Below are 19661 nucleotides of genomic sequence, written 5' to 3'. Positions count from 1 at the left end.
TGTAACTTTCTTATAAATGAAATAGCTATTTCAGAACTCTCTCAGGAACTAGATCTTTCCATTAGGTTAGAGGGCAAAACCATGCAGCTCACAGGAAAGCGAGTGTTTTGCAAGTGATGTCAAACGCCTTCGGGAGAGTCTGCACGTCTGAGAGGGGCTTTATTCATACAAGTCCAACTCGAGGGTCTCAAGCAGTCGGCACTCAAGAGACAGGCAAGGAAAGGTCCGCCTCTGATTTCAGCGAGCGTTGCGATCCCGGTAACCCCCGTAACTCCGCCTGCAGGCTTGTCTGCCCCGGTTGGTGAAAATTCACACTTCAGGTCCAAGCTGCTGGTTTGGTTAGTCTGCTGGCAAATTATGTGAAGCCCAGCTCGTCCAGGGAGGTTGGGTGGGGCCCCTTGGCCTTCTCACTCTTTCCCTTTGATGTTCTTTTTTTTCTGGAAGTCTTCACCTCTGTGTTTACGGTTAACGACATGCTGGGGTAGACCACTTCTCTTGTAACCCTGTTGTTGGAGTCAGCCGAGGTCAACAGAACTCTGCGTGCTTTTAATTACAGGGGTTTGAATTTTTTTTTTTTTTCCAGCTTTCCTGTATTTTACTTTCAGTCACTTCTGCTGTACTTTTCTCCCTCTCCACTGACTTCTAATTCCGAAGGAAGCCTACCTTTCATTAACGACCAACGAAATGGGAACAATAGATAACTTCAGGAGTTCTTATTTACAAGTGTGAATTAACTGGACAAAAGGAATATATTTGCCATGCAAGAACAGGTGCACTGGCGGATGCAAACAAAAAAACTGCGTGGCGTGACTAACATTCCATGGTTTTGTTCTAGAGACATTATTTCTAGGAGTCAAGAACAGTTTTGTCTTTAGGCCTATTTATTTATTTTATTTAACATGTACTTATATAGTACTTCCTAGTGCCAGTCTTCAAGGACTTTGTAAGTATGAACTCAATCTTATGAGATAACTATTAATGTTATGCACATTTTATAAGTGATAAAAAATGAGGCACAGAGAAGTTCACTAACTTCCCTAAGGTTGCACAGCTGTCAAGTGGCAGGGCTGAGATTCAACTCCAGGTGGTCTCCTACTCCAGAGTCCATGCTCTTTATTTATTTATTTTTAAGATTTTATTTACTTATTTGACAGAGAGAGATTGATCACAAGTAGGCAGAGCGGCCGGCAGAGGGAGAAGGAGAAGCAGGCTCTCCGCTGAGCAAGGAGCCCCATGCAGGGCTCGATCCCAGGACCCTGGGATCTTGACCACAGCCAAAGGCAAATGCTTAACTGACTGAGCCACCCAGGGGCCCCTATGCTCTTTATTTTCTAAAAAATTGAGCCCATACCTTGTTACCTATAGGTATACTCTGCTCATAGAAAGAAAAGGAAGGAAGACAGGGACAGAGAGAGAAAAAAACAAGGAAAGAGGGAAGGGGGAGAAAGAGAAAGAAGGACTGGTGAGGAAGACAATCATAAATGACAGTGATGAGTCACTGTCATCACTATCATCACAAGCTGGGTTTATTTCATACGACACCATACATTTAGAGAATGTGCCATTTGAAAATGCTTCCAGTATAATCCTATTTATGCTACAAAGCAAACCATACCTGTACTTGCAAGCAGTGAAATAATGCCTTAAAATCTGAATCTGCTTTAAACCGAACGTTTGAATTTGCTGAGTAGACTAAGATTGTGGGGGAATATTTTTCAGGATATGCAGAAGCTTCTCAGTAACTGGCTGAGGAAAAAAAAATATGTAGCCAAAGAAAGGATTCAGTTTCTACCATGTTCCTAAAAACTATATTCTGTTTTCAAGTGTAGCCTTGATAGCTGAGTTTTAACTTTTGCAAAAATGTGTTAAATAGATCTTAGAAAGATGCTGTACGTGCAGGCATGTTTTCTAGGCACAGAGAGCTATCCCATAACATGTACATATTCTTAAACATGTGGTTATGAAATGCATTGTGAAATTAGAGAGGCATTTTAACTCTGTGTGTGTGTGTGTGTGTGTGCGGCGGAGGCAGGGGGTCTGGAGAGTGAGGTCCGGATGCAGAAGAAATCAGACTGCGGAAGTGAAGCTGGAACCCTGGGACCCAAAGAATAATTGTGTGTGAAGCGATTTGAGTAAATAGAAGACAGGAAGAGATGACAATATTTATGTAACAAAGCTAATCATTCAAAATGTCATACCCAAACATTCACTTGGTTGACTGAATTTACTTCCTAATAAATTAATTTGATAATTTAGACAGCTGTGCTTTGGGGTATCACGTAACAAAATGCATGAGCATTTCAGACCTCTGTGAAGATTATAGTCCAGTCCTGCTCAAAACGGCACATCTCCATTTGTTTCTTTAGAGCTTAGATGCATTATTTCTTTATGGTGGTTTAAAGTTTGTGTCTTGGCTCCACTAAGAGTATCTTGATGCAGTTCTTTCTTGTATAAATACTCTTCCCTCAAATTTTTGTTTTGTTTTAGTTAGTCTCCATGTACTGATAATTCTTACCACATGGAGCAAAACATTTCAACACTTTATTTATTTAGGAAAATGGAGGCCCTTATTTTGTTCTTTCTTTTGATAGAGCTCAAAAGAAGAAAGTGATAGTACTTCAAAAATGGTTTTATATTAAAGAAAAATGTGTTCCATATCCACTTCAAAAGGGAGAAAAAAACCTGTCAGGTTTTTGACTACCTAGAATTTGATTCATCTTCTAATGCTTCCTGAGTTACTTAAATTGCTAGAATGTAAGCTCCATGAGGGAACAGATTTTTTGTTTTTTATGAGTTTTGTTCAGTGAGATATTGCCAGTGTCTAGACTTACAGGCACAGTGGGATGCAATCTAAATAAAAAAACTCACAAATTTCAAATAAAAAATATTTCAAGGGATTAATCCCGATGAATTAAGGAAGTGTTCTTTTATAGGCCTGTGTAAACATGATGGTTTCTTAGAAAGGTTTGGCTTCACAGTACGAATTTTCTTTTTATGTTTGCTTATTTAAAAGTTCTCACAAAAATCAGCTGATCTAATAATTTTTAAACATTGGTAAAAATACAAAAGCTTCTAAATCCTGGTAGCTATTTACAGAAAGGGGAATAAATTAACTTCTTCATTATAGAATGTATACTGTGAACATTTCTAGCAATTTGAGTCGTGTTTCTTAATTTTTAAACTGTTCTTTCTATAAAAACCACAATTTGCTTAGACTTTCTGATTTTAAAGTTCTGCTGCTCCCCAACCTAATACTGTCTTGTACATGGCGATCATCCTACTAACCAAACTGCATCAAAGACTGCTTATAATCTGACCTTGTATTAAATATACACTTTTAAATTTTATTTTAATCCTTAACTTTCTTTTAGATAAGCTCTACTCCTACTATCTTCATTTTGCACCAACTTGTTTTCCCCTCCCATCAATATGCTAGTTAGCTGGGCAGAGCCGTCTTGGATAATCTAGTTAAGTTTCTGCTTTCTGGTAGAACATTCCAAGCATCTATTCTCCGCGTTTAGAAAGAGAGCTTTCTTTTTCTTTTTCTATTTTTAAACATTTTATTTATTCATTTGAGAGAGAGAGTGAGCGCACAAATACATGAGTGAGGGGGAGGGGCAGAGGGAGAGGGACAAGCAGCCTCCCTACTGAGCAGAGGGCCTGATGCAGGGCTGGATCCCAGGACCCCCAATCATGACCTGAGCCCAAGGCAGATGCTTAACTGACTGAACCACCCAGGCACCCCTAGAAGGAGAGCTTTCTATTTCTATTGTGAAAAACGACAAACTAGCCAAATCAGGGCAATGACCATAATTGATGGAGAGTTACCTTGAAATGGGATATCGAGGCAGGTGGACACAGATCAGGCTGAGACCATGTGATTGATGTTGACAGGACTCTGATATTCCCCTTGACCCTATCCCTTACTTCTCCCTCTTCTGACTCATTCAGTGGGATTCAATCTGCTGCTTTTTCTAGTTCTCTCTTTTTCTACTCTTGGTCACCAAAAAAACATATGGAATTCATACCCCGTTAGACAAACACTTTTCAGGTAATTTCTTCATATTAAAGGGGTCATTTGCTTCATTAGGTAATTCAGAATTGACGATAAGTGTGCTTTAAGAAATTACTGTCGTCAGGTTTATCAGTTTGCCGAACTTCGCCACTCTCAAATAATGTGCTTTTTATTACATGGTGTTTGCTTTTGTTCCCAGTGAATTAGAGAATTCAAATTAATGTTCTTTATTCAGTATTAAATTATTATTTCCTTGGGAAATGAATTGATCCAGGAATTTCTGTAAGACCGAATTAAGGCATCACTTTTAAAGAGGGGGGAAAGAGTGGAGCAGGGGATGGTCTGTTGTGGCTGATCATGTGGCTTCCTCTTTGTGGGAGGCAGGTCAAAGTGATCCCATAGGTCAAGACAATTCCCTTTCCTGGAATACTTAGACCTCTTAAATATTTTTTACATGGATAAACCTACCCTCCAAGGGTAGATATTTTGGAAATATTTTCAAATCAAAACATTGGTTACGACAGTGAAAAAAGCCTTTCAGCAATATGAGAGATACAGAAATAATATTTTGTTTCTCTGGTTTATATCCCAAATCATATTTTTTGACTTCCTTAGATTTTTTTTCTGACTTTACAGACCTGCAAATAGGTAGCAATAATAAAACCTTGTCAGTTTTTTTAAAAGACATGTTTTCAAAATATTTCATACACATTAACTGGTTAATGCTTTTAGTCACGGTCTGAATTATCTAAATGCCTTCACTCTCTAATGTCACTAGGAGTCACAAAATAAACCTACAATTTGAAAAAAATGCGATCAGGGCTATTTTCTCCATAACTTTTTGCTGCTGTGAATTCTAAGCACTAATTACATACTTGAGAAAGAGAGCTAGATTATTTATTTTTTTCTAAGTTGTTCCTTACGAGACATTAACTCTCATTTTATGTTTGTGAAGTTTGAGTTTTCAACACCTCTAGTTGTCCTTTTCCTAACATCTGAAAAAAGGAGAAAAATGGATTGGTAATTTCCATTCCCCCTAACAAAAATAATTGAATTACCTTAAAGTGTGTGTGTGTGTTTGTGTGTGTGTGAGAGTGTAGGGGGGGTGGGGAGGAACAGAGAAATAAAATATAAAAAGATGGCTCACTTCCTTCAATTTCACTCCAACTTACTTCCCCTCTTCACATCATGTTCCTCACCATTAAATTTTCATATGTTCCATTGCTGTATGATCAATTTCAGCATGTAGCCATTCCTCTGGGAACTCAGTAACCACATAAAGTTTCAGAGATTTCTGACAAGGAAAGCTCTAAACATCTGTAGCAAATTGGTTTTCTGTGGGGTTTTTTGTTTGTTTGTTTTACTTTTATTCAATAAAGATACTATCAATAGAGTGGCTTGATAAGAGATATAAACATTTTCTAGGATCCATAACAGTTTATGGTAGTAAAAAATATTTCCTATTATAAGGGATTTCTTCCTTCACGATTGAGAGAAGATCCTGTTGTCTTTGCTCTTATATCAATCGAAAAGCAATTTTCTCCCTCAATTTCCTCCAAATAGACAACACTACTGACCTCTTAGTTATTCGGAAGCTCAAATGAGACAGTTCATGTATCATATTTGAAGCACTTAATAAATGTATTATTATTATTGTGATGATCATTATCCTTATTATGGTTTTACTCCCAAGAGTTACAACACCTGGCTCCGTCCATAACCTCACCTTAATAGTTATTTTTTATTCTTTAAATGTCTCAAGCTCACTGTTGAAATTTGTTTTTTACCAAATACTAATTTCCTTAAATATGTTGGAAGGATAAAAAGTAGAGAAGAAGAAGGCATTGTGAATACATGGTATTCTCCCCAAAGGTAGGGCTCTTTAGAAATTACCCTTCTGGTCATCCTCCTGTTTCTCATTATTACTGGTTGTTTTACTCCTAAGGCTAATTTTGTGATGGCCTGGGGTTTTGATACTCTGTTTTGGTAAGCTCTGCTATAAGTGAGGTGACAGTAATTATCTGGTCAGTTATAACAGTGACAGTCAATCCGATTATTTAGTTTAAAATGTATAGCTTTTTGGGCGCCTGGGTGGCTCAGTTGGTTAAGCGACTGCCTTCGGCTCAGGTCATGATCCTGGAGTCCTGGGATCGAGTCCCGCATCGGGCTCCCTGCTCGACGGGGAGTCTGCTTCTGCCTCTGACCCTCCTCCCTCTCATGCTCTCTCTATCTCATTCTCTCTCTCTCAAATAAATAAAATCTTAAAAAAATAAAATAAAATAAAATGTATAGCTTTTTAAAAAAATTATCTAAATGAGGGAAAAGATGACTTTGAAGACCAAATTGCATTTATGTGAGGCTAAATTAATTTATCTCTAATTTCAAAGTTAGTTAATCTTTAATTTCTTTAACTTCTGATACGGATCTTTAAATGCAGAGATTTTCAAAGGATTAAGACTAGAGCTTCAAGGGGCTCCTGGGTGGCTCAGTCGTTAAGCATCTGCCTTCAGCTCAGGTCATGATCCCAGGGTCCTGGGATCAAGTCCCGTATCAGGCTCCCTGCTTAGCGGGGAGTCTGCTTCCCTCTCTGCAGCTCCCCCTGCTTGTGCTCTCTCTCTCTTTCTCTGACAAATAAGTAAATAAAATCTTAAAAAAAAAAAAAAAAGACTAGAGCTTCAGTTTACAAATGAGAGGAAATAAAAGCTTGCAGCACGGGAAACAAACACATTTTTCTTCTTCTTCTTCTTTTTTTTTTACATATATATGTGTATATATTTTGTTTTTCCAAGAAAATGATCTGGTTCATAATAAATACTTTGTGTTAGTTATGTTGCTGTAATGATTTTTTTTTTAAGATTTTAAGATTTTTTTTTTTTTAAGATTTTATTTATTTATCTGAGAGAGAGAATGGGAGACAGAGAGCATGAGAGGGGGAGGATCAGAGGGAGAAGCAGACTCCCCGCCGAGCAGGGAGCCCGATGCGGGACTCGGTCCCGGGACTCCAGGATCATGACCTGAGCCGAAGGCAGTCGCTTAACCAACTGAGCCACCCAGGCGCCCTGCTGTAATGATTTTTATTAATCCTTTTGAGTTGTAGTCTCTCCGAGGGCAGGCACACAGTCCCTTCCTGTTATAGGATTCCATATCCTGCTCCTAGCTTCTCACAGGCCCTCTGCCTTTGCCCCTCACCCCAGGTACAATCTCTTCAATGAGTTTAGTTTTTCAAAAGCTGAGAAGAGCTGTAGACTTTAGGCTTTTGGTTTTTGGTCTTTGAGGACCAGGCTAAAATCTCGGTAAAAGGAATTACAGTATTTCAAGGGGGTGGGGTGGTTGGAGGTAGAACACAGAAAGGACAAACTGGGATGTCAATGACTTGTCCTGCCTCAAGTGCCATGAAGAAAAGGTACAGGGCGCCATGAGAAGCTATAAGACATTATCCTCCTGACAACTCCATGAAGCAGGTATGCGATGCAGGTAACAGACGCAGGTGGATCTCAGCTAGGCTTTTGGGGGTGGGGAAGGGTGGATTTAGACACACAGACTCTCTAGAATAACAAATTGACAACAACTGTAAAGTGTAATTTTGAACATGGCAAAAACAACCCCACCAACCAAACACACAAGTATATTCTCTCAGTCCCTACACATGGCCATATTTTGACATGATTGTAATTATGACATTCAGACTACTTTGCATAGGGCTTTTTCTTACTTAACGTATTATGATGGGCCTTTCCCTGTGTGTCCATCCTTATAATTAGCATTTTCAACTACTGCAAGAGATTGCTTGTGAAGTGGGCCATGATTGGCTTAGCTATTATTCTTCTGTTGTTGGACTTTGGTGCTTTCCAGCCTTTCATGATCATAAATAATACCGCACAGCAGGCTTCTCCAGAGAGCTCTTGACCTCTGATGAATCCAGAAGATAAAATCTCAGGGGCCAGAAGCATGGGGCTGTGGGTCACACAGAACTGGACTGGATTTCCCTGTGGGGAAATCTGGCTCCATTCCCTGTGGAGCTTGGTCCTCAATTCGGTGTTTTCAACCTCTGGCTCCAGTCAACCCCTTGAGGCAGGGCCTCTGTACTTGCTGTTCCTTCTGGAACACCTTTCCTGCGGATCTTCCTAAGCATCTCCCAGGCAACATCCAGACCTCAGCTCAGAAGTCATCTCCTTAGAGGTGCCTTCCGGCGCTGCCCAACTCTCCTGTTCCCACACTTTGGCCCATTACCCTCTTTTATTTCCCTTCTCAGCTCCTATTGCTCTCTGGAACAGTGTCAGCCCATTTCTCATGGCCTGTTCACTGTCTCTGGCAGAACTGTGGGTGCAGGAGGGCCGGCAAGAGTCCTGTCTGCTCTCCCCGCAGCTTGGTGCACCCCAGGACCCTGGCACTGAGATGAGATGCCTCCTGCTGGGGTCTCCTACCTGCCCCGCCCCGCCTCCGAATTCTTCTTCTTTATCCAAGCATTGATTAGAGAGCTTCAGAGCCTTATTTAACACTCATTCCCAGACTACGTCTTATATTTGCCAGTTTCCACATGGAAAAATAATTGCTAATTATTCCAGTTTTTTACTTAAGGGAACCTCTTTTCATTAGTTATTATGCCTAGTGATGACTGTAATGACTTCAGTGAACTTTTTGGATAATTGTGTTTTTATATTCATACATCTGGTCTTTATGGGTTTTTTTTTTTTCCATTATAGTACAGATTTCTTTAAATTTTTCCAAAACCACATGTGGAATTTTGGAATCAAGTGGTACTGAATCATCTCATCCTCAGCGTGGAGCCAACTTTGTATTCAGTTTTGAACTGATAGTGGTTGCTCATTTCATCAAAGCACACAGGCTTTTCTTTTAATTGATGGCCGTAGAAATATGAGCACACAGAAGCACAAGTACTTACTAAATCTGCGTAACTAGAAGGAGACTATCTGGGGGTCCCTAGACTCGGGGAGAATAGCACTGTATTCACATTGCCTTCCTCCTCTCTATTCTTTCTCCAAACATGTTTACGGAGGTTAGAACTTGGTAAAACCAATACCAACGTTGGTAAAACCAATACCAAGAATTAACTGTTAAGAGAAGGATGTGGAAAGAGCCCAACGTTGTTATTAATTGTGCCAGGCACCCAACCATCCTGCTCGTACCTAGTAAAACGTTGTAACTATGAACAATTTGCTTCTCTCTAGGACTTACTTTCTCCAGCTACAGGATGAGAGTACTGACCAGGTTCCTTCCCAAACTGACATTCCTAGGATTAACTCAGCACATTTTATCACCCCTCATTTCTCCTCCCGCAATCACTGACAGCTAATGTCGGTTCAGCCCCACAGAAGGGCAGTTTGTCAAAGTGTGAGGACATGGTTATTTTCGATAAGCTATAGATCATTCTGATGAACGGCAAAATTCCAGGGCCTATTGCTCTCATCAATACCCAAACAACTTTTTAAGCATGACTTTATAGTAATATAGGCTAAATACTAGTATAAATCAGTTTCTTCCCTACCATGTTATTGATAGACATCACGGTTACCCTGTAAAGGGAAATTCTAACAGACGGTCATTAGTGATAAAAAAAAGAACATTACTTTTTTTCTTCCACAGACTGTTTTTAGTTGAAACAATTTTATTTCAGAGCATAGTTTATAGATAATGCCCAAGTGTAGGTTTTGCAACAGAGAAAATGGTTTGCCTGTTGTTATTTTTATTTTCATATGTAAGAGCCTAAGAGTGATTTCCAACGCCAACTGGCCCTCCATTGCAAAGCAGCCTCAAGAAGTCAGTTAAGCCCATCTCAGGCTCCTGATAATAAAAGTAAATGCACTGTAGCCTCACCTTCTCCATTCACCTACAGTCATCATTACTTTCTCCCATTACTACAATGAGGAGTATATCATTGGGCTAATAGTGGTCATAGCATCTTGCTTATATGAAAAATACCAGCTCTGCTGGAAGAAAGTGTCATAGTGATGACCTGGTGACTTTAAAAATTATTATTTTGGGGGGCGCCTGTGTGGCTCAGTCAGTTAAGCATCCAACTCTTGATTTCAGCTCAGGTCATGATCTGGGTTATGAGATGGAGCCCCGAGTCCAGCTCCCACCCTGGGTGTGGAGCCTGTTTGAGATTCTCTCCCTCTGCCCCACCCCCCCAACTCTCTCACGCACTCTCTCTCTCAAATAAATAAATGAATCTTTAAAAAAAAAAGAAAAAATATTACTTTTTATTGAAGGTGAGGTAATAAATGTTTTCTACAAATATTTATTAAGCACCTACTGCATGCTGGTCCATACTCTAGGCAATGCATTTACAACCAGGAACCAGAAGCGGTTCCTGATCTAGACAGGCTAATGGAGGAAAACAATGGAGAAAATATGGAAGTAAAAGGAAAACAGGAAGGAAGGAAGAAAGGAGGGAAGGAGGGAGGGAGGAGATAAAGAAAGAAGAAAGAAAGAAAGAAAGAAAGAAAGAAAGAAAGAAAGAAAGAAAGAAAGAGAGGGAGGGAGGGAGGGAGGAAAGAAAGAAAGAAAAGAAAGAAAGAAAGAAAGAAAGAAAGAAAGAAAGAAAGAAAGAAAGAAAGAAAGAAAGAAAGAAAGAAAGAAGAAAGGAAGGAAGGAAGAAAGGAAGGAGAGGAGAGGAGAAGAGAGGGGAGGGGAGGGAAGGGGAAAGAAAAGAAGGAAGGAAGGAAGAAACCAAAGTTCTATTTTTGGATTTTCTGCCACTGACTCATAGTATTAACTTGAACCAGTGACCAACTTTCCTCTGCTAACTAAGCCTATTCACACAACAGTGAGAAAATGCTTCAGCTTCCCTATTTGAATGTTGGACAACTGCTGAGATCACTTACATAAATATTTTTCTTTGAGCTCCCTAGAAGACAGGAACTTTATAAATATTTAGTATTATTGTTGCACCTTAGGTACAAGCAGACAGGAAAATTACAATACTCCTCTATTTACATAAGAAATAACCTATTTCAGACAATTCCAGTCATGCCAAGCAACTTTGCATTGGTTTGTTAGTGTCCTTTGGGCTTTCCTTTTTCCTTTCTCCTCCCCACCCTTGCAGCTGATGAATGTGGAAATATAAATAAATCTTCACAGCAGAGGGTAGGAAGGTGAGGAAGCTCAGCGTGGGGGTAGTCACACTGGTTGAGCTCAAGCTGTGTATCAGAATGGGTGAGGATTCAAAATAAACATTACATTTAAAATTCCTGATTGAAAAGTGTGAGAAAATGATTCATTTTAAGAATGAGTAATTTGGTTGAATGTTCTGTACTTGAGTAAGACCTTGCGACCTTGCTGAATCTTTAGTTTTGTCTGTTCTGTTTCTTTTTTGGATACATGTGGTGAGAAGAAACCTAAAAAATGGGATTGTAACTGGCATGTTTAGAGTCTGTTTGTTTCAAGTGGAGTCTTCCAAAATTAATTCACCTGTTTCTTTGCAAATTCTTGTCCCACAGGCTGTTCTTCCAAGCTTTTAATGGGACTAAGTTCTGGAATGATGTTCTCAGAATGCATACAAGTGTTATTTTTGGATGGTGGAATTTCAGGTGATCTTTTTAGTTTACTTTCTTAGTCATACTTCCCTGCAGTTCCTGACTTTTTTTCTTTAACAAAGGAGCAAGTATCATTTTTACAAAAACAATAGTTTGAAAAATAATAAAATTGAAACCTCTTACCACTGATTTCATTCTCCTCTCTGCCATATAGCCCGAGTTTTTAATGGACCTATGCTTTCTTCTTGTTTTCCTTACAAATTTAAGACAAGCCACCATACAGTAATTAATTTCCAAATTGGGAAAGTGAGTCCTCTGTGCAATTGAGTAGGCACTTGGTGTTGATCTGGGGAACTCAGTCAGCTTATGAACCACACTTACATAAAATTTTCTCTTTTGTCTTCATTTACGGGGATAATTTAAACCAAAGCAGAGTGGGTCTCTTGCATATGAATTCTGCTGATAATGTTCTGTTTATTGACCTAATGTCAAGATGATTTTATTAGTTTTAATATTTCTTGAGCACTCAGGGTGTTTTAGATACAATGCCAATTACAGACAAACAAAAGACAATAACTTCACATTCAATGATTTTACTTAATGAAATAATAAAAACCATTTAAGACTTTCTCTTTTGTGTATCCATGTGTGGTCTTCTTTTCTATTTTTGCTTCAATACTAATGCAGAGCAGAACTTTCAACATATCTGGGGGCCAAGCTTTCTCCCCATTGTCCAACTTCATAAAGAGGATGCTTCCAGGAGGATCTGTAAATGCATCTATTCACTTTTTCTATGAATATTTATTAAACACCTACTGCATGCTGGTCCATACTCTAGGCAATGCATTTACAACCAGGAACCAGAAGCAGTTCCTGATCTAGAGAGGCTAATGGGGGAAAACCAGCATATCAACAGACACTGAAGTGTTAACGCTGCAATCATGAGGTCTGGATGGAACATTTCATGAACACCACTGTGGAGGGGCCAGTGTCATCTCTGCAGAAGTACAGGAGGAAGGATCAGAAAATACTTCAGAGGGGAGAAAAGGCAAATGTGGCCGAGTGAGCAATCTGAAAAGGCACAGTGATGTGAGACAGCAGGGCTCTCTTCTGAAAATTCTACAGGCAGTTTTCATGTGTCTAGAGGGCATGGGGTGAGTGAGGTGAGAGTGATGGAAGGTGGAGCTAGAACATTAAATGGGGGGCAGGTTCTAGATGTGAATTTAGGGCTCATAGAACCAACCTTAGGAAGCAGATAGAGCTATGCGTTCCAGGCTCTTCCATGCTAGGAATAAAAGTAGGGTCACAAATCAGGAAGTTTGCTTTTGATTGCTCTGGAATAATTGGGCTCCCCTAAAATCCTGCCCAATGTGGTGAGTGTGCCTCACATGGTGCCAAGACCCATTCCTCTTGGCCTCCATTGTCCACCATTTTGTTCCTCTCTCTCCTCATTCCTCTCCTCTTTATGGCTGGAGCCAGCAGCAGTAGCCACGGCCCCAGTGCTTGTAGAAACTCAGCTCTTTCTTGCCTTGTCCCACAGTTTCAACAGCCCTCTTCTCTGATGCTGGCCTCTTGTCATTGGCTAAACCTGCAGACCTCCATCCCTTCTCTCCTTGGGATGGGTCCCTTCTCAGGCTACCCTGGAACTCCCTGGTCAGCAGATCCACTTGAAGCTTGCCTTCCAGACATGGTGACATGTGCTTGAATCTTTGGAAGAACAAAGTTTTGATGCAGGCTGGTAACTTTAGAAAAGTTCTGGGAAAAGAAATGGAAAGAGAAAATAGTAGGAGGAAGAAAAAGCAAGCTGAACTATGACTTGTAGAAAGAGTGGCTTGTATGGAGCTTCCAAACCCAGAGTATTAGTACATATTTGTAGTATTCTTCTTACCTCTATCTTTTCAATTGATATCGTCTATTAGTTTTCTATTTTGTGTTGTTTGTATGTTTGTAAGCCACCTTAGATTTTTTTTTTTTTTAACATGGCAGAATATAAATACATGACTAAATAAATAAAGAAGGTAATTTGCCACATTGAGTAGTGTTCTGAAGACAGGAGTGATGTGGTCAAAAACACTTTTTGCTAAAACATTTTTTGCTAAACGTGACTGTGGTCAGAGCTTGACATACCAGGAAAAGACGATTTCAGATTTAATCTAACTTCCAAATGATGCTTTAACCCTGACCTACGACGATGACAAAGTAGTTTGGCAGTACTTGTCCCCTCAAAACCAAACCAAACCAAACCCAGGAGGAAGGCAGGCACCAGGGCGCTGACTCCTGCCATCGGGAGCGAGCCCTTCCCAGCCCTGGGACTCCCACAGGGTGAAAGGGTGGGAGAAATGTCCTGGAGGAGATGAATGGTGTCCCTCCGTGGGCTAGGGGGATCGCCGGGTACATTGGCTTCAGAAAGTCAACTGCAATGGATAGGGAAGTGTTAAACAGTGGCCCTGACTGGTACTTTATCTCACTGTCCCTCCACCCAAACCCAGGATTATCCCTTCTGATCACTCAACTCCTCCCCTTCTCGGCTAGGCTAAACTTGCCCTCTGTCCTCAGTTTCTCCTTTCCCCAGGGACTCACTCACTCCCGCGCCGTCCTCCGCCCCAACAAGCGCCCACGTGCTCCCAGAACTAGAGGGCTCACTCCTTTCCCCTCGGCCCCAGCCCCCTCTTCTCGGCTTCTGCCTCCTGCACCCAGGACGTCGCTCTCTTGCCTCCCCACCGAGCCCAGACCTCGGGGACCGGGCCAGGGTGCGGGGCCGCAGGTGGATGCGCGGGAAGCCCGACGCGCCGAGCGAGGGTCGCCAGCGGCTGCGAGGGGAGCGGGAGCGGGAGCGGGAGCGGCTGGGGCCCCTCCCCGCGGGCGGGCCGAGGGGGCGGGCCCAGGCCTCCCGCGCGCCGCCGCCGCCCCTCGAGCCGCGTCCTCGCTCTGCCTGTCGGCGCGACCCAGGTGCCGGCGGGCAGGAGGCGCCCGAGGATGTGCGGCTGGCCGCTGCTCCTGCTTTGGGGGCTGCTCCCCGGCGCGGCGGCGGGGGGCTTGGGCCGGGCCCTCCCGCACCGCACCCTCCTCGACTCCGAGGGCAAATACTGGCTGAGCTGGGGCCCACGGGGCGGCCGGCTCGCCTTTCGCCTCGAGGTGCGCACCGCCGGCTACGTGGGCTTCGGCTTCTCGCCCACCGGGGCCATGGCCGCGGCGGACATCGTCGTGGGCGGCGTGGCCCGCGGGCGGCCCTATCTGCAGGTAAGCGCGTTCCCCTTCTGGAGCCCGCCGCGCCGAGCCCCGTCCCGTCTCCCGCCCTCGGAGCAGACGCGAGTGCAGGCGCCCCCGGGGCCAGCGGCTGTCCTCCGCGGCCGAGGCTGGAAGCCGTCGCTCCCCCCCCCGCCCCCCGGCAGCCCTGCAGCCCGCACCCCGCACGCGCTCCCCTTGGTGGTCGGCTCCCGCACCCCCGGAGCCAAAGGCGCGGGCGGCTGGGCTCTCCGCTTCCACCGCCCGGCCCCGAGTTTTCGCCCGGGTAAGCTGAGCACGGGTGACCTCGGGCAGCTTTCCGTCTCTGAACACTTTCTTGTCCCCAGCGTCCCACTTACTAGATTCCCCCACATACACACCTGCCACGCATCCCCATTCATCCCTCCTGGGAAAGGAGAACGACCCTTTGGGGACCTAACGGGACTGCTGTCGGGGTTGAGGGGACCTGTGAGCTTTAAGCACTCTGCTGTCTTGCTGTCTAGGACAAGGATCCCAGAACTTACAAATCATAGCTATTCTGGAGCCCCCAGGCACGGAGCTGAGGGCAGCTGCCTCACCTGAGAGATGAATGAAAGGTCCCCAAGTATCATTTAGGAGCTTTGCTATTCTGGGAGCCCGTTAGGATGCCCATTCAGAGACCTGCACAACGTACAGTTCCCCAGGCAAAATCCTCTATGAAGTGGAGAACTTTTCACTTATTTTAATAGCTAACAAAGTTAATTTGACAGCTGCCGTTTTGCCTTGAAAGAGTCGGAGTAGATACATTGCCTGTTCATAGATATCTTTATGAATAGGAGGGGGGAAAAATTGTGAGAAAACCAGAATGACAAGGTGGTTAGGTTTTCTGGACATCTTTGTTTATTTGATCTTGACAACATTTGGACACTTTTCCACAGTTCCATAACATCGTGGTGAATATACTCTGTTACTTATAAAAAGTTCATCCCGGAATACTGCTCTTTGCTAAAAGTCTCTGCTTCCATATGAAAACTCCTTGCTGTTCTGGCATTGGGTTAAGGTTTTGATGATATTAAAATCAATGCACCGGATGGATACCAAAGTGCCTTTGTCAGTAATTTTATTCCTGACTTCTCAGTTTGATTTCCACAACTTTCTGGCTGAGATGCCATCAAATTTTAACCCTAATTCTGGCACTGAGCTATTAACTCTGGCTAGAGATAAAGAAAATGACAGTAATAAAAACTTCAAAACGATCCTGTTGTCTGTTTTTTTCATAAATTCATCCTTTTCTCCCAAAATAAGTATTCTACAACTCCAATAAAATTAAATTTTATGAGGATTGTGCTTTGTTGAAGTCATTGATGTATAAATATCCTCCTGCGGCAGCATTTCAGACATTAAATTTGTAAACCAAGAATTTGATCCCAGACACAGGCCTCACTAGCTGAATAACTTAACTCTCTTCTGATAATGAAGAAGAAAATACCTTATTTAAATACCTAATTGAGCCAAGTCTTTTTGTTTGTTTGTTTGTTTGTTCAAGGTGGGAAAGGTAATATGCCCCTTAACTATCCTTGCATGTTTTGTTGAAAGAGACATGGAAAATCTTTCTATGGTAATATCATAAAATAGGATATACTTTAAAAGATAACTTGATATTGTTTCCCCCCCAAAAGTAATATTTCTAGAAAGCCCATCCAATTTGATATCAAATGAAAAAGGAAGAGTAGAGTCCTGTTTCAACATGCCATAATTGGCCCACCAGAAAAACAGACTTTGTTAAACTACAGTGTTTTCACACTGCTGGTGGTTCTTCAGAAAGACTGCATAAAAATTAACGAAGTGCTCTCTGGACTGACTTTGAGCCATAGAAATTTTCTCAGAGTAATCAGTGAATACCTATCAATCACTATGAGATAAACTTTAGAAATGGTCCCTTTCCCAATATATTTAATGAGCAAGAAATAGGATTTTCCCCTCCATTTTTATTTCTCAGGAAATAAAATCCTTATTTTTATCCATAAATGATAATTATTTTCTTAGTGGACTGACATCCTTTACTGTTCCCTTTCCTTAATCCTACTCATTCTAGGACATATAAAATACACTAAAAATTATGCTAATCAGTAATATGGAAAGAAAATTGACTGAAAACCTCTTTAATAAAAAGAAAGACACCAAACACTAAAAATAAAAAGAAATGTATCAGCTCCATCTGGGTCATCCAGGCTAGGTGATTTTCCAAAACTTGAAATTGAATCTTCTCTCTAGAAACTATTAATTTGAGAGTCTTCACACAGTGGTGTGATAAGGATATCCTGAGCAACTATACCAAAAGGTGAATAGGGTTCTTAAACAGTGTATGTGATTCAATTAGTAGACTTTGGATTTGATGTAACCTTACTCCCAGTGAGAATGAACTTTGCAAGACAAAGCATTGGCTTCTGGGGCATCCAGGTATGTGCAGCTGCTAATGGTTGGAGATGGCATCAGGCTGCCTGATAATACCCTACATTGACATATGGGTCACATCCCCTTGTGGCTTTTTTTTTATATATATGTTATGTCCTCCTTTCTTAATTTTTAAAAACTTGACCTTCAGATATTTTTTCTGTCATTATTCTGACTTCTATTTTTCTGGTTATCTTAAACCTTTTGTTTCAATAGGATATTAACTCCTGGATAACTGTGTGAGAATATATTCCAGCCAACCGGTAGAGAATTGTTGGTTAAAATAGATGCCACAAACCCAAATGCCCATAGAGGTCAGACAGCAAGGATAAAAGAGTGATGGTCTTGGTGCAATGCAATAGACAGTAGAGAGGATGGAGGAAAAAAGAGTTCTTGTGACTGAGTTACTGTTGTGTGGGAATGCAAATCAGGTATTGGCAGATCTTTTGTTTTTGTTTTTGCTTTTTTTGAGTTTTTGAGAGAAGATGGAAATTTAGATGTGTGTAAATAAAATCTGATTATGAAATAGTGGCCACAATTCAAGTTTGTACAAAGCACCATGTAGAGCACATATATACACAAAATTTTAATGGAGATAAGAGCCCATGGACAAATTAATCTGGGGCCAAGAGGGAAAAAGCTAAGGTTAGTGAAGAATCAACCCAGATTATGAAAGGCAGAGAGGCAGGTTCCATTTCTCTTCAGGCCTGGCTTATTCTGTGCAAAGAAATGCCCAGTGCCAGAGGGGACCTTGACCAATTTTTTTAATCTATTGTATAACACAACACCCCAAAACATAGTCACTTGCTACAGTGACACTTAGTTTGCTCACAAATCTGCAATCCGAGGAGGGGCTAAGTGGGGACAGATGTCTGCTTCACTTGATGTCAACTCCAAGGTGAGTGGTTGGAATCATTGGAAGGCTCCCTCGATCACTTGCCTGACTGGCATCTGCTGTCAGCTCTTGGCTGGGGACCTCAGCTGGTCCTGTGGTGGCAGTGTGGCCACTCCATGTTGCCACTCAGCTTCCCCACAGCTGAGTGGCCGGGTCCACGTAGTGAACATCTGAAGGGGCCCAGGTAGAAACTGGATAGCAGCCATTTATAACTTAGCCTTTGAGTCATCTTCATTGTAGTCACATCTCACTGGATTCAAGAGGGAACATAGACTGCGCCTCAGGATCACATCATAAGGAGGTCACAGGGGAATGGAATATATGACTGTGGCCATCTTTGCAAAACACTTGCTTTCACACCCATCCCCACTGACTTGTCACAGTCTCCTTCCTACCACCACCTTTGAGTACATGTCTACATGCATACACTCTCTCGATACTACTGAGATCAGGAGGCAATATTTACTTATTCATCTTCTTCCCTTTTATACACACTCTCTCACACCACTCACATGGAGTTAGTGAACAGTTAGTTCTCCTCCTCCACACTCCCTTGCTAGTAAAGACTACCGACGCTCTACAACTCCACATTTTTCAGTGGTTGCCAATGACTAGTTCAGAGTTGGACCCAATGAGAATACCTCCAGAGGGCAGTGTGACATTGGCTTGTAGGCTTCTGGAGTGAAAAAAATCAACTTCTAATTTCCTTGCCTCAAGGCAATAGGTTCGTCCACCCTTAAAACTATACCCAGAGATGAGCTTTATGGAAATTTGCCCTGCCCATTTTCTAACCCTAGGACCCAGTCTGGAGACAGTTCCTCAAATGGTGTACAACTAGGTCCGATTAAATGGGAAAGAAAAGAGAAATGTGGTTGCAAAGTGAAGCGGGTCTCAGTATAATCTATCAGATACACTGTCGTGGAGCCGCACCCCCTTGGGGTAACATGACCCCTGGGATGCTGCCGAGGTCATTTCTGCACTGTCTTTCACAGGATTGTCAGGGGTGGGGGTGGGAAGCAGTCTTTCCTCTTGCATTGGCTTTTGAAAACCTCACTATTTTGTCTCAATGAATTAACTCTCACTTCCCTGATGGATTCATGTCCTTTTCTTGTACTTTGCCCCTTTTTGACACAGTGCAATCCCACCCCCAACCCAGCCACTTAGCAACTGTGAGTCCCCATTTGAGGCAAGTAATCCGGGTTGATGAATGCCTAGTTTGTGTGAGTTAGAGAAGAGGGCAGCATTGTGGGATGTGCTCGTTGAATTGGCACAAAAATTGATTCACTCTTCCTTTGGGGGTAGAAATCGCTAGTGAATGGAGGCTGAAACATATGTCATCATTTGTCACAGCCTTGCTCCTGGGCTGTCTCTAAAACTGAAACATTTCTCTGATGAGAAGTAAGTCTTCAGCAGCAGGGTAACTGCTGCTGGGCTGTTCGCTGAGGAAGTGCTTGGAAATTGTGCTGTGATTTGAAATCACAGAAAACAGTGAGCATTCTTTGTGGTTAACTATGTGCTGCTTTTAAGTGCACCCCAGCCAACGGCTACAAAGAAATGTTTGGAAAGCAAATTGAAAAGCTGTAAGGGAAAGATGAAG

At 42.1% G+C, this 19661-nt stretch overlaps 2 protein-coding genes across 2 annotated transcripts in view; both read left to right on the top strand.

Moving 5' to 3' along the window:
• The window catches only part of STX7 (syntaxin 7), a 98130-nt gene extending 86522 nt beyond the window's left edge, over positions 1-11608 (top strand). Inside the window, exon 10 of the mRNA XM_045865558.3 lies at positions 11476-11608. Within this exon, the coding sequence (XP_045721514.1) occupies positions 11476-11496 (21 nt within the window). The 3' untranslated portion in view covers positions 11497-11608. The remainder of the gene's footprint in view (positions 1-11475) is intronic.
• Positions 11609-14131: 2523 nt separating this feature from the next.
• The window catches only part of MOXD1 (monooxygenase DBH like 1), an 84446-nt gene continuing 78916 nt past the window's right edge, over positions 14132-19661 (top strand). Inside the window, exon 1 of the mRNA XM_045865555.3 lies at positions 14132-14751. Coding sequence (XP_045721511.1) covers positions 14488-14751 — 264 coding nt within the window. The 5' untranslated portion in view covers positions 14132-14487. The remainder of the gene's footprint in view (positions 14752-19661) is intronic.

This window comes from Mirounga angustirostris, unplaced genomic scaffold (genome assembly GCF_029215605.1).
Source record: "Mirounga angustirostris isolate CCGP_5_RB_7025 unplaced genomic scaffold, mMirAng1.0.hap1 SCAF_8, whole genome shotgun sequence".
Classification (NCBI taxonomy): domain Eukaryota; kingdom Metazoa; phylum Chordata; class Mammalia; order Carnivora; family Phocidae; genus Mirounga; species Mirounga angustirostris.
Note: the sequence above shows the minus strand (reverse complement) of the source record. Positions and strands in the feature narration are given on the sequence as shown.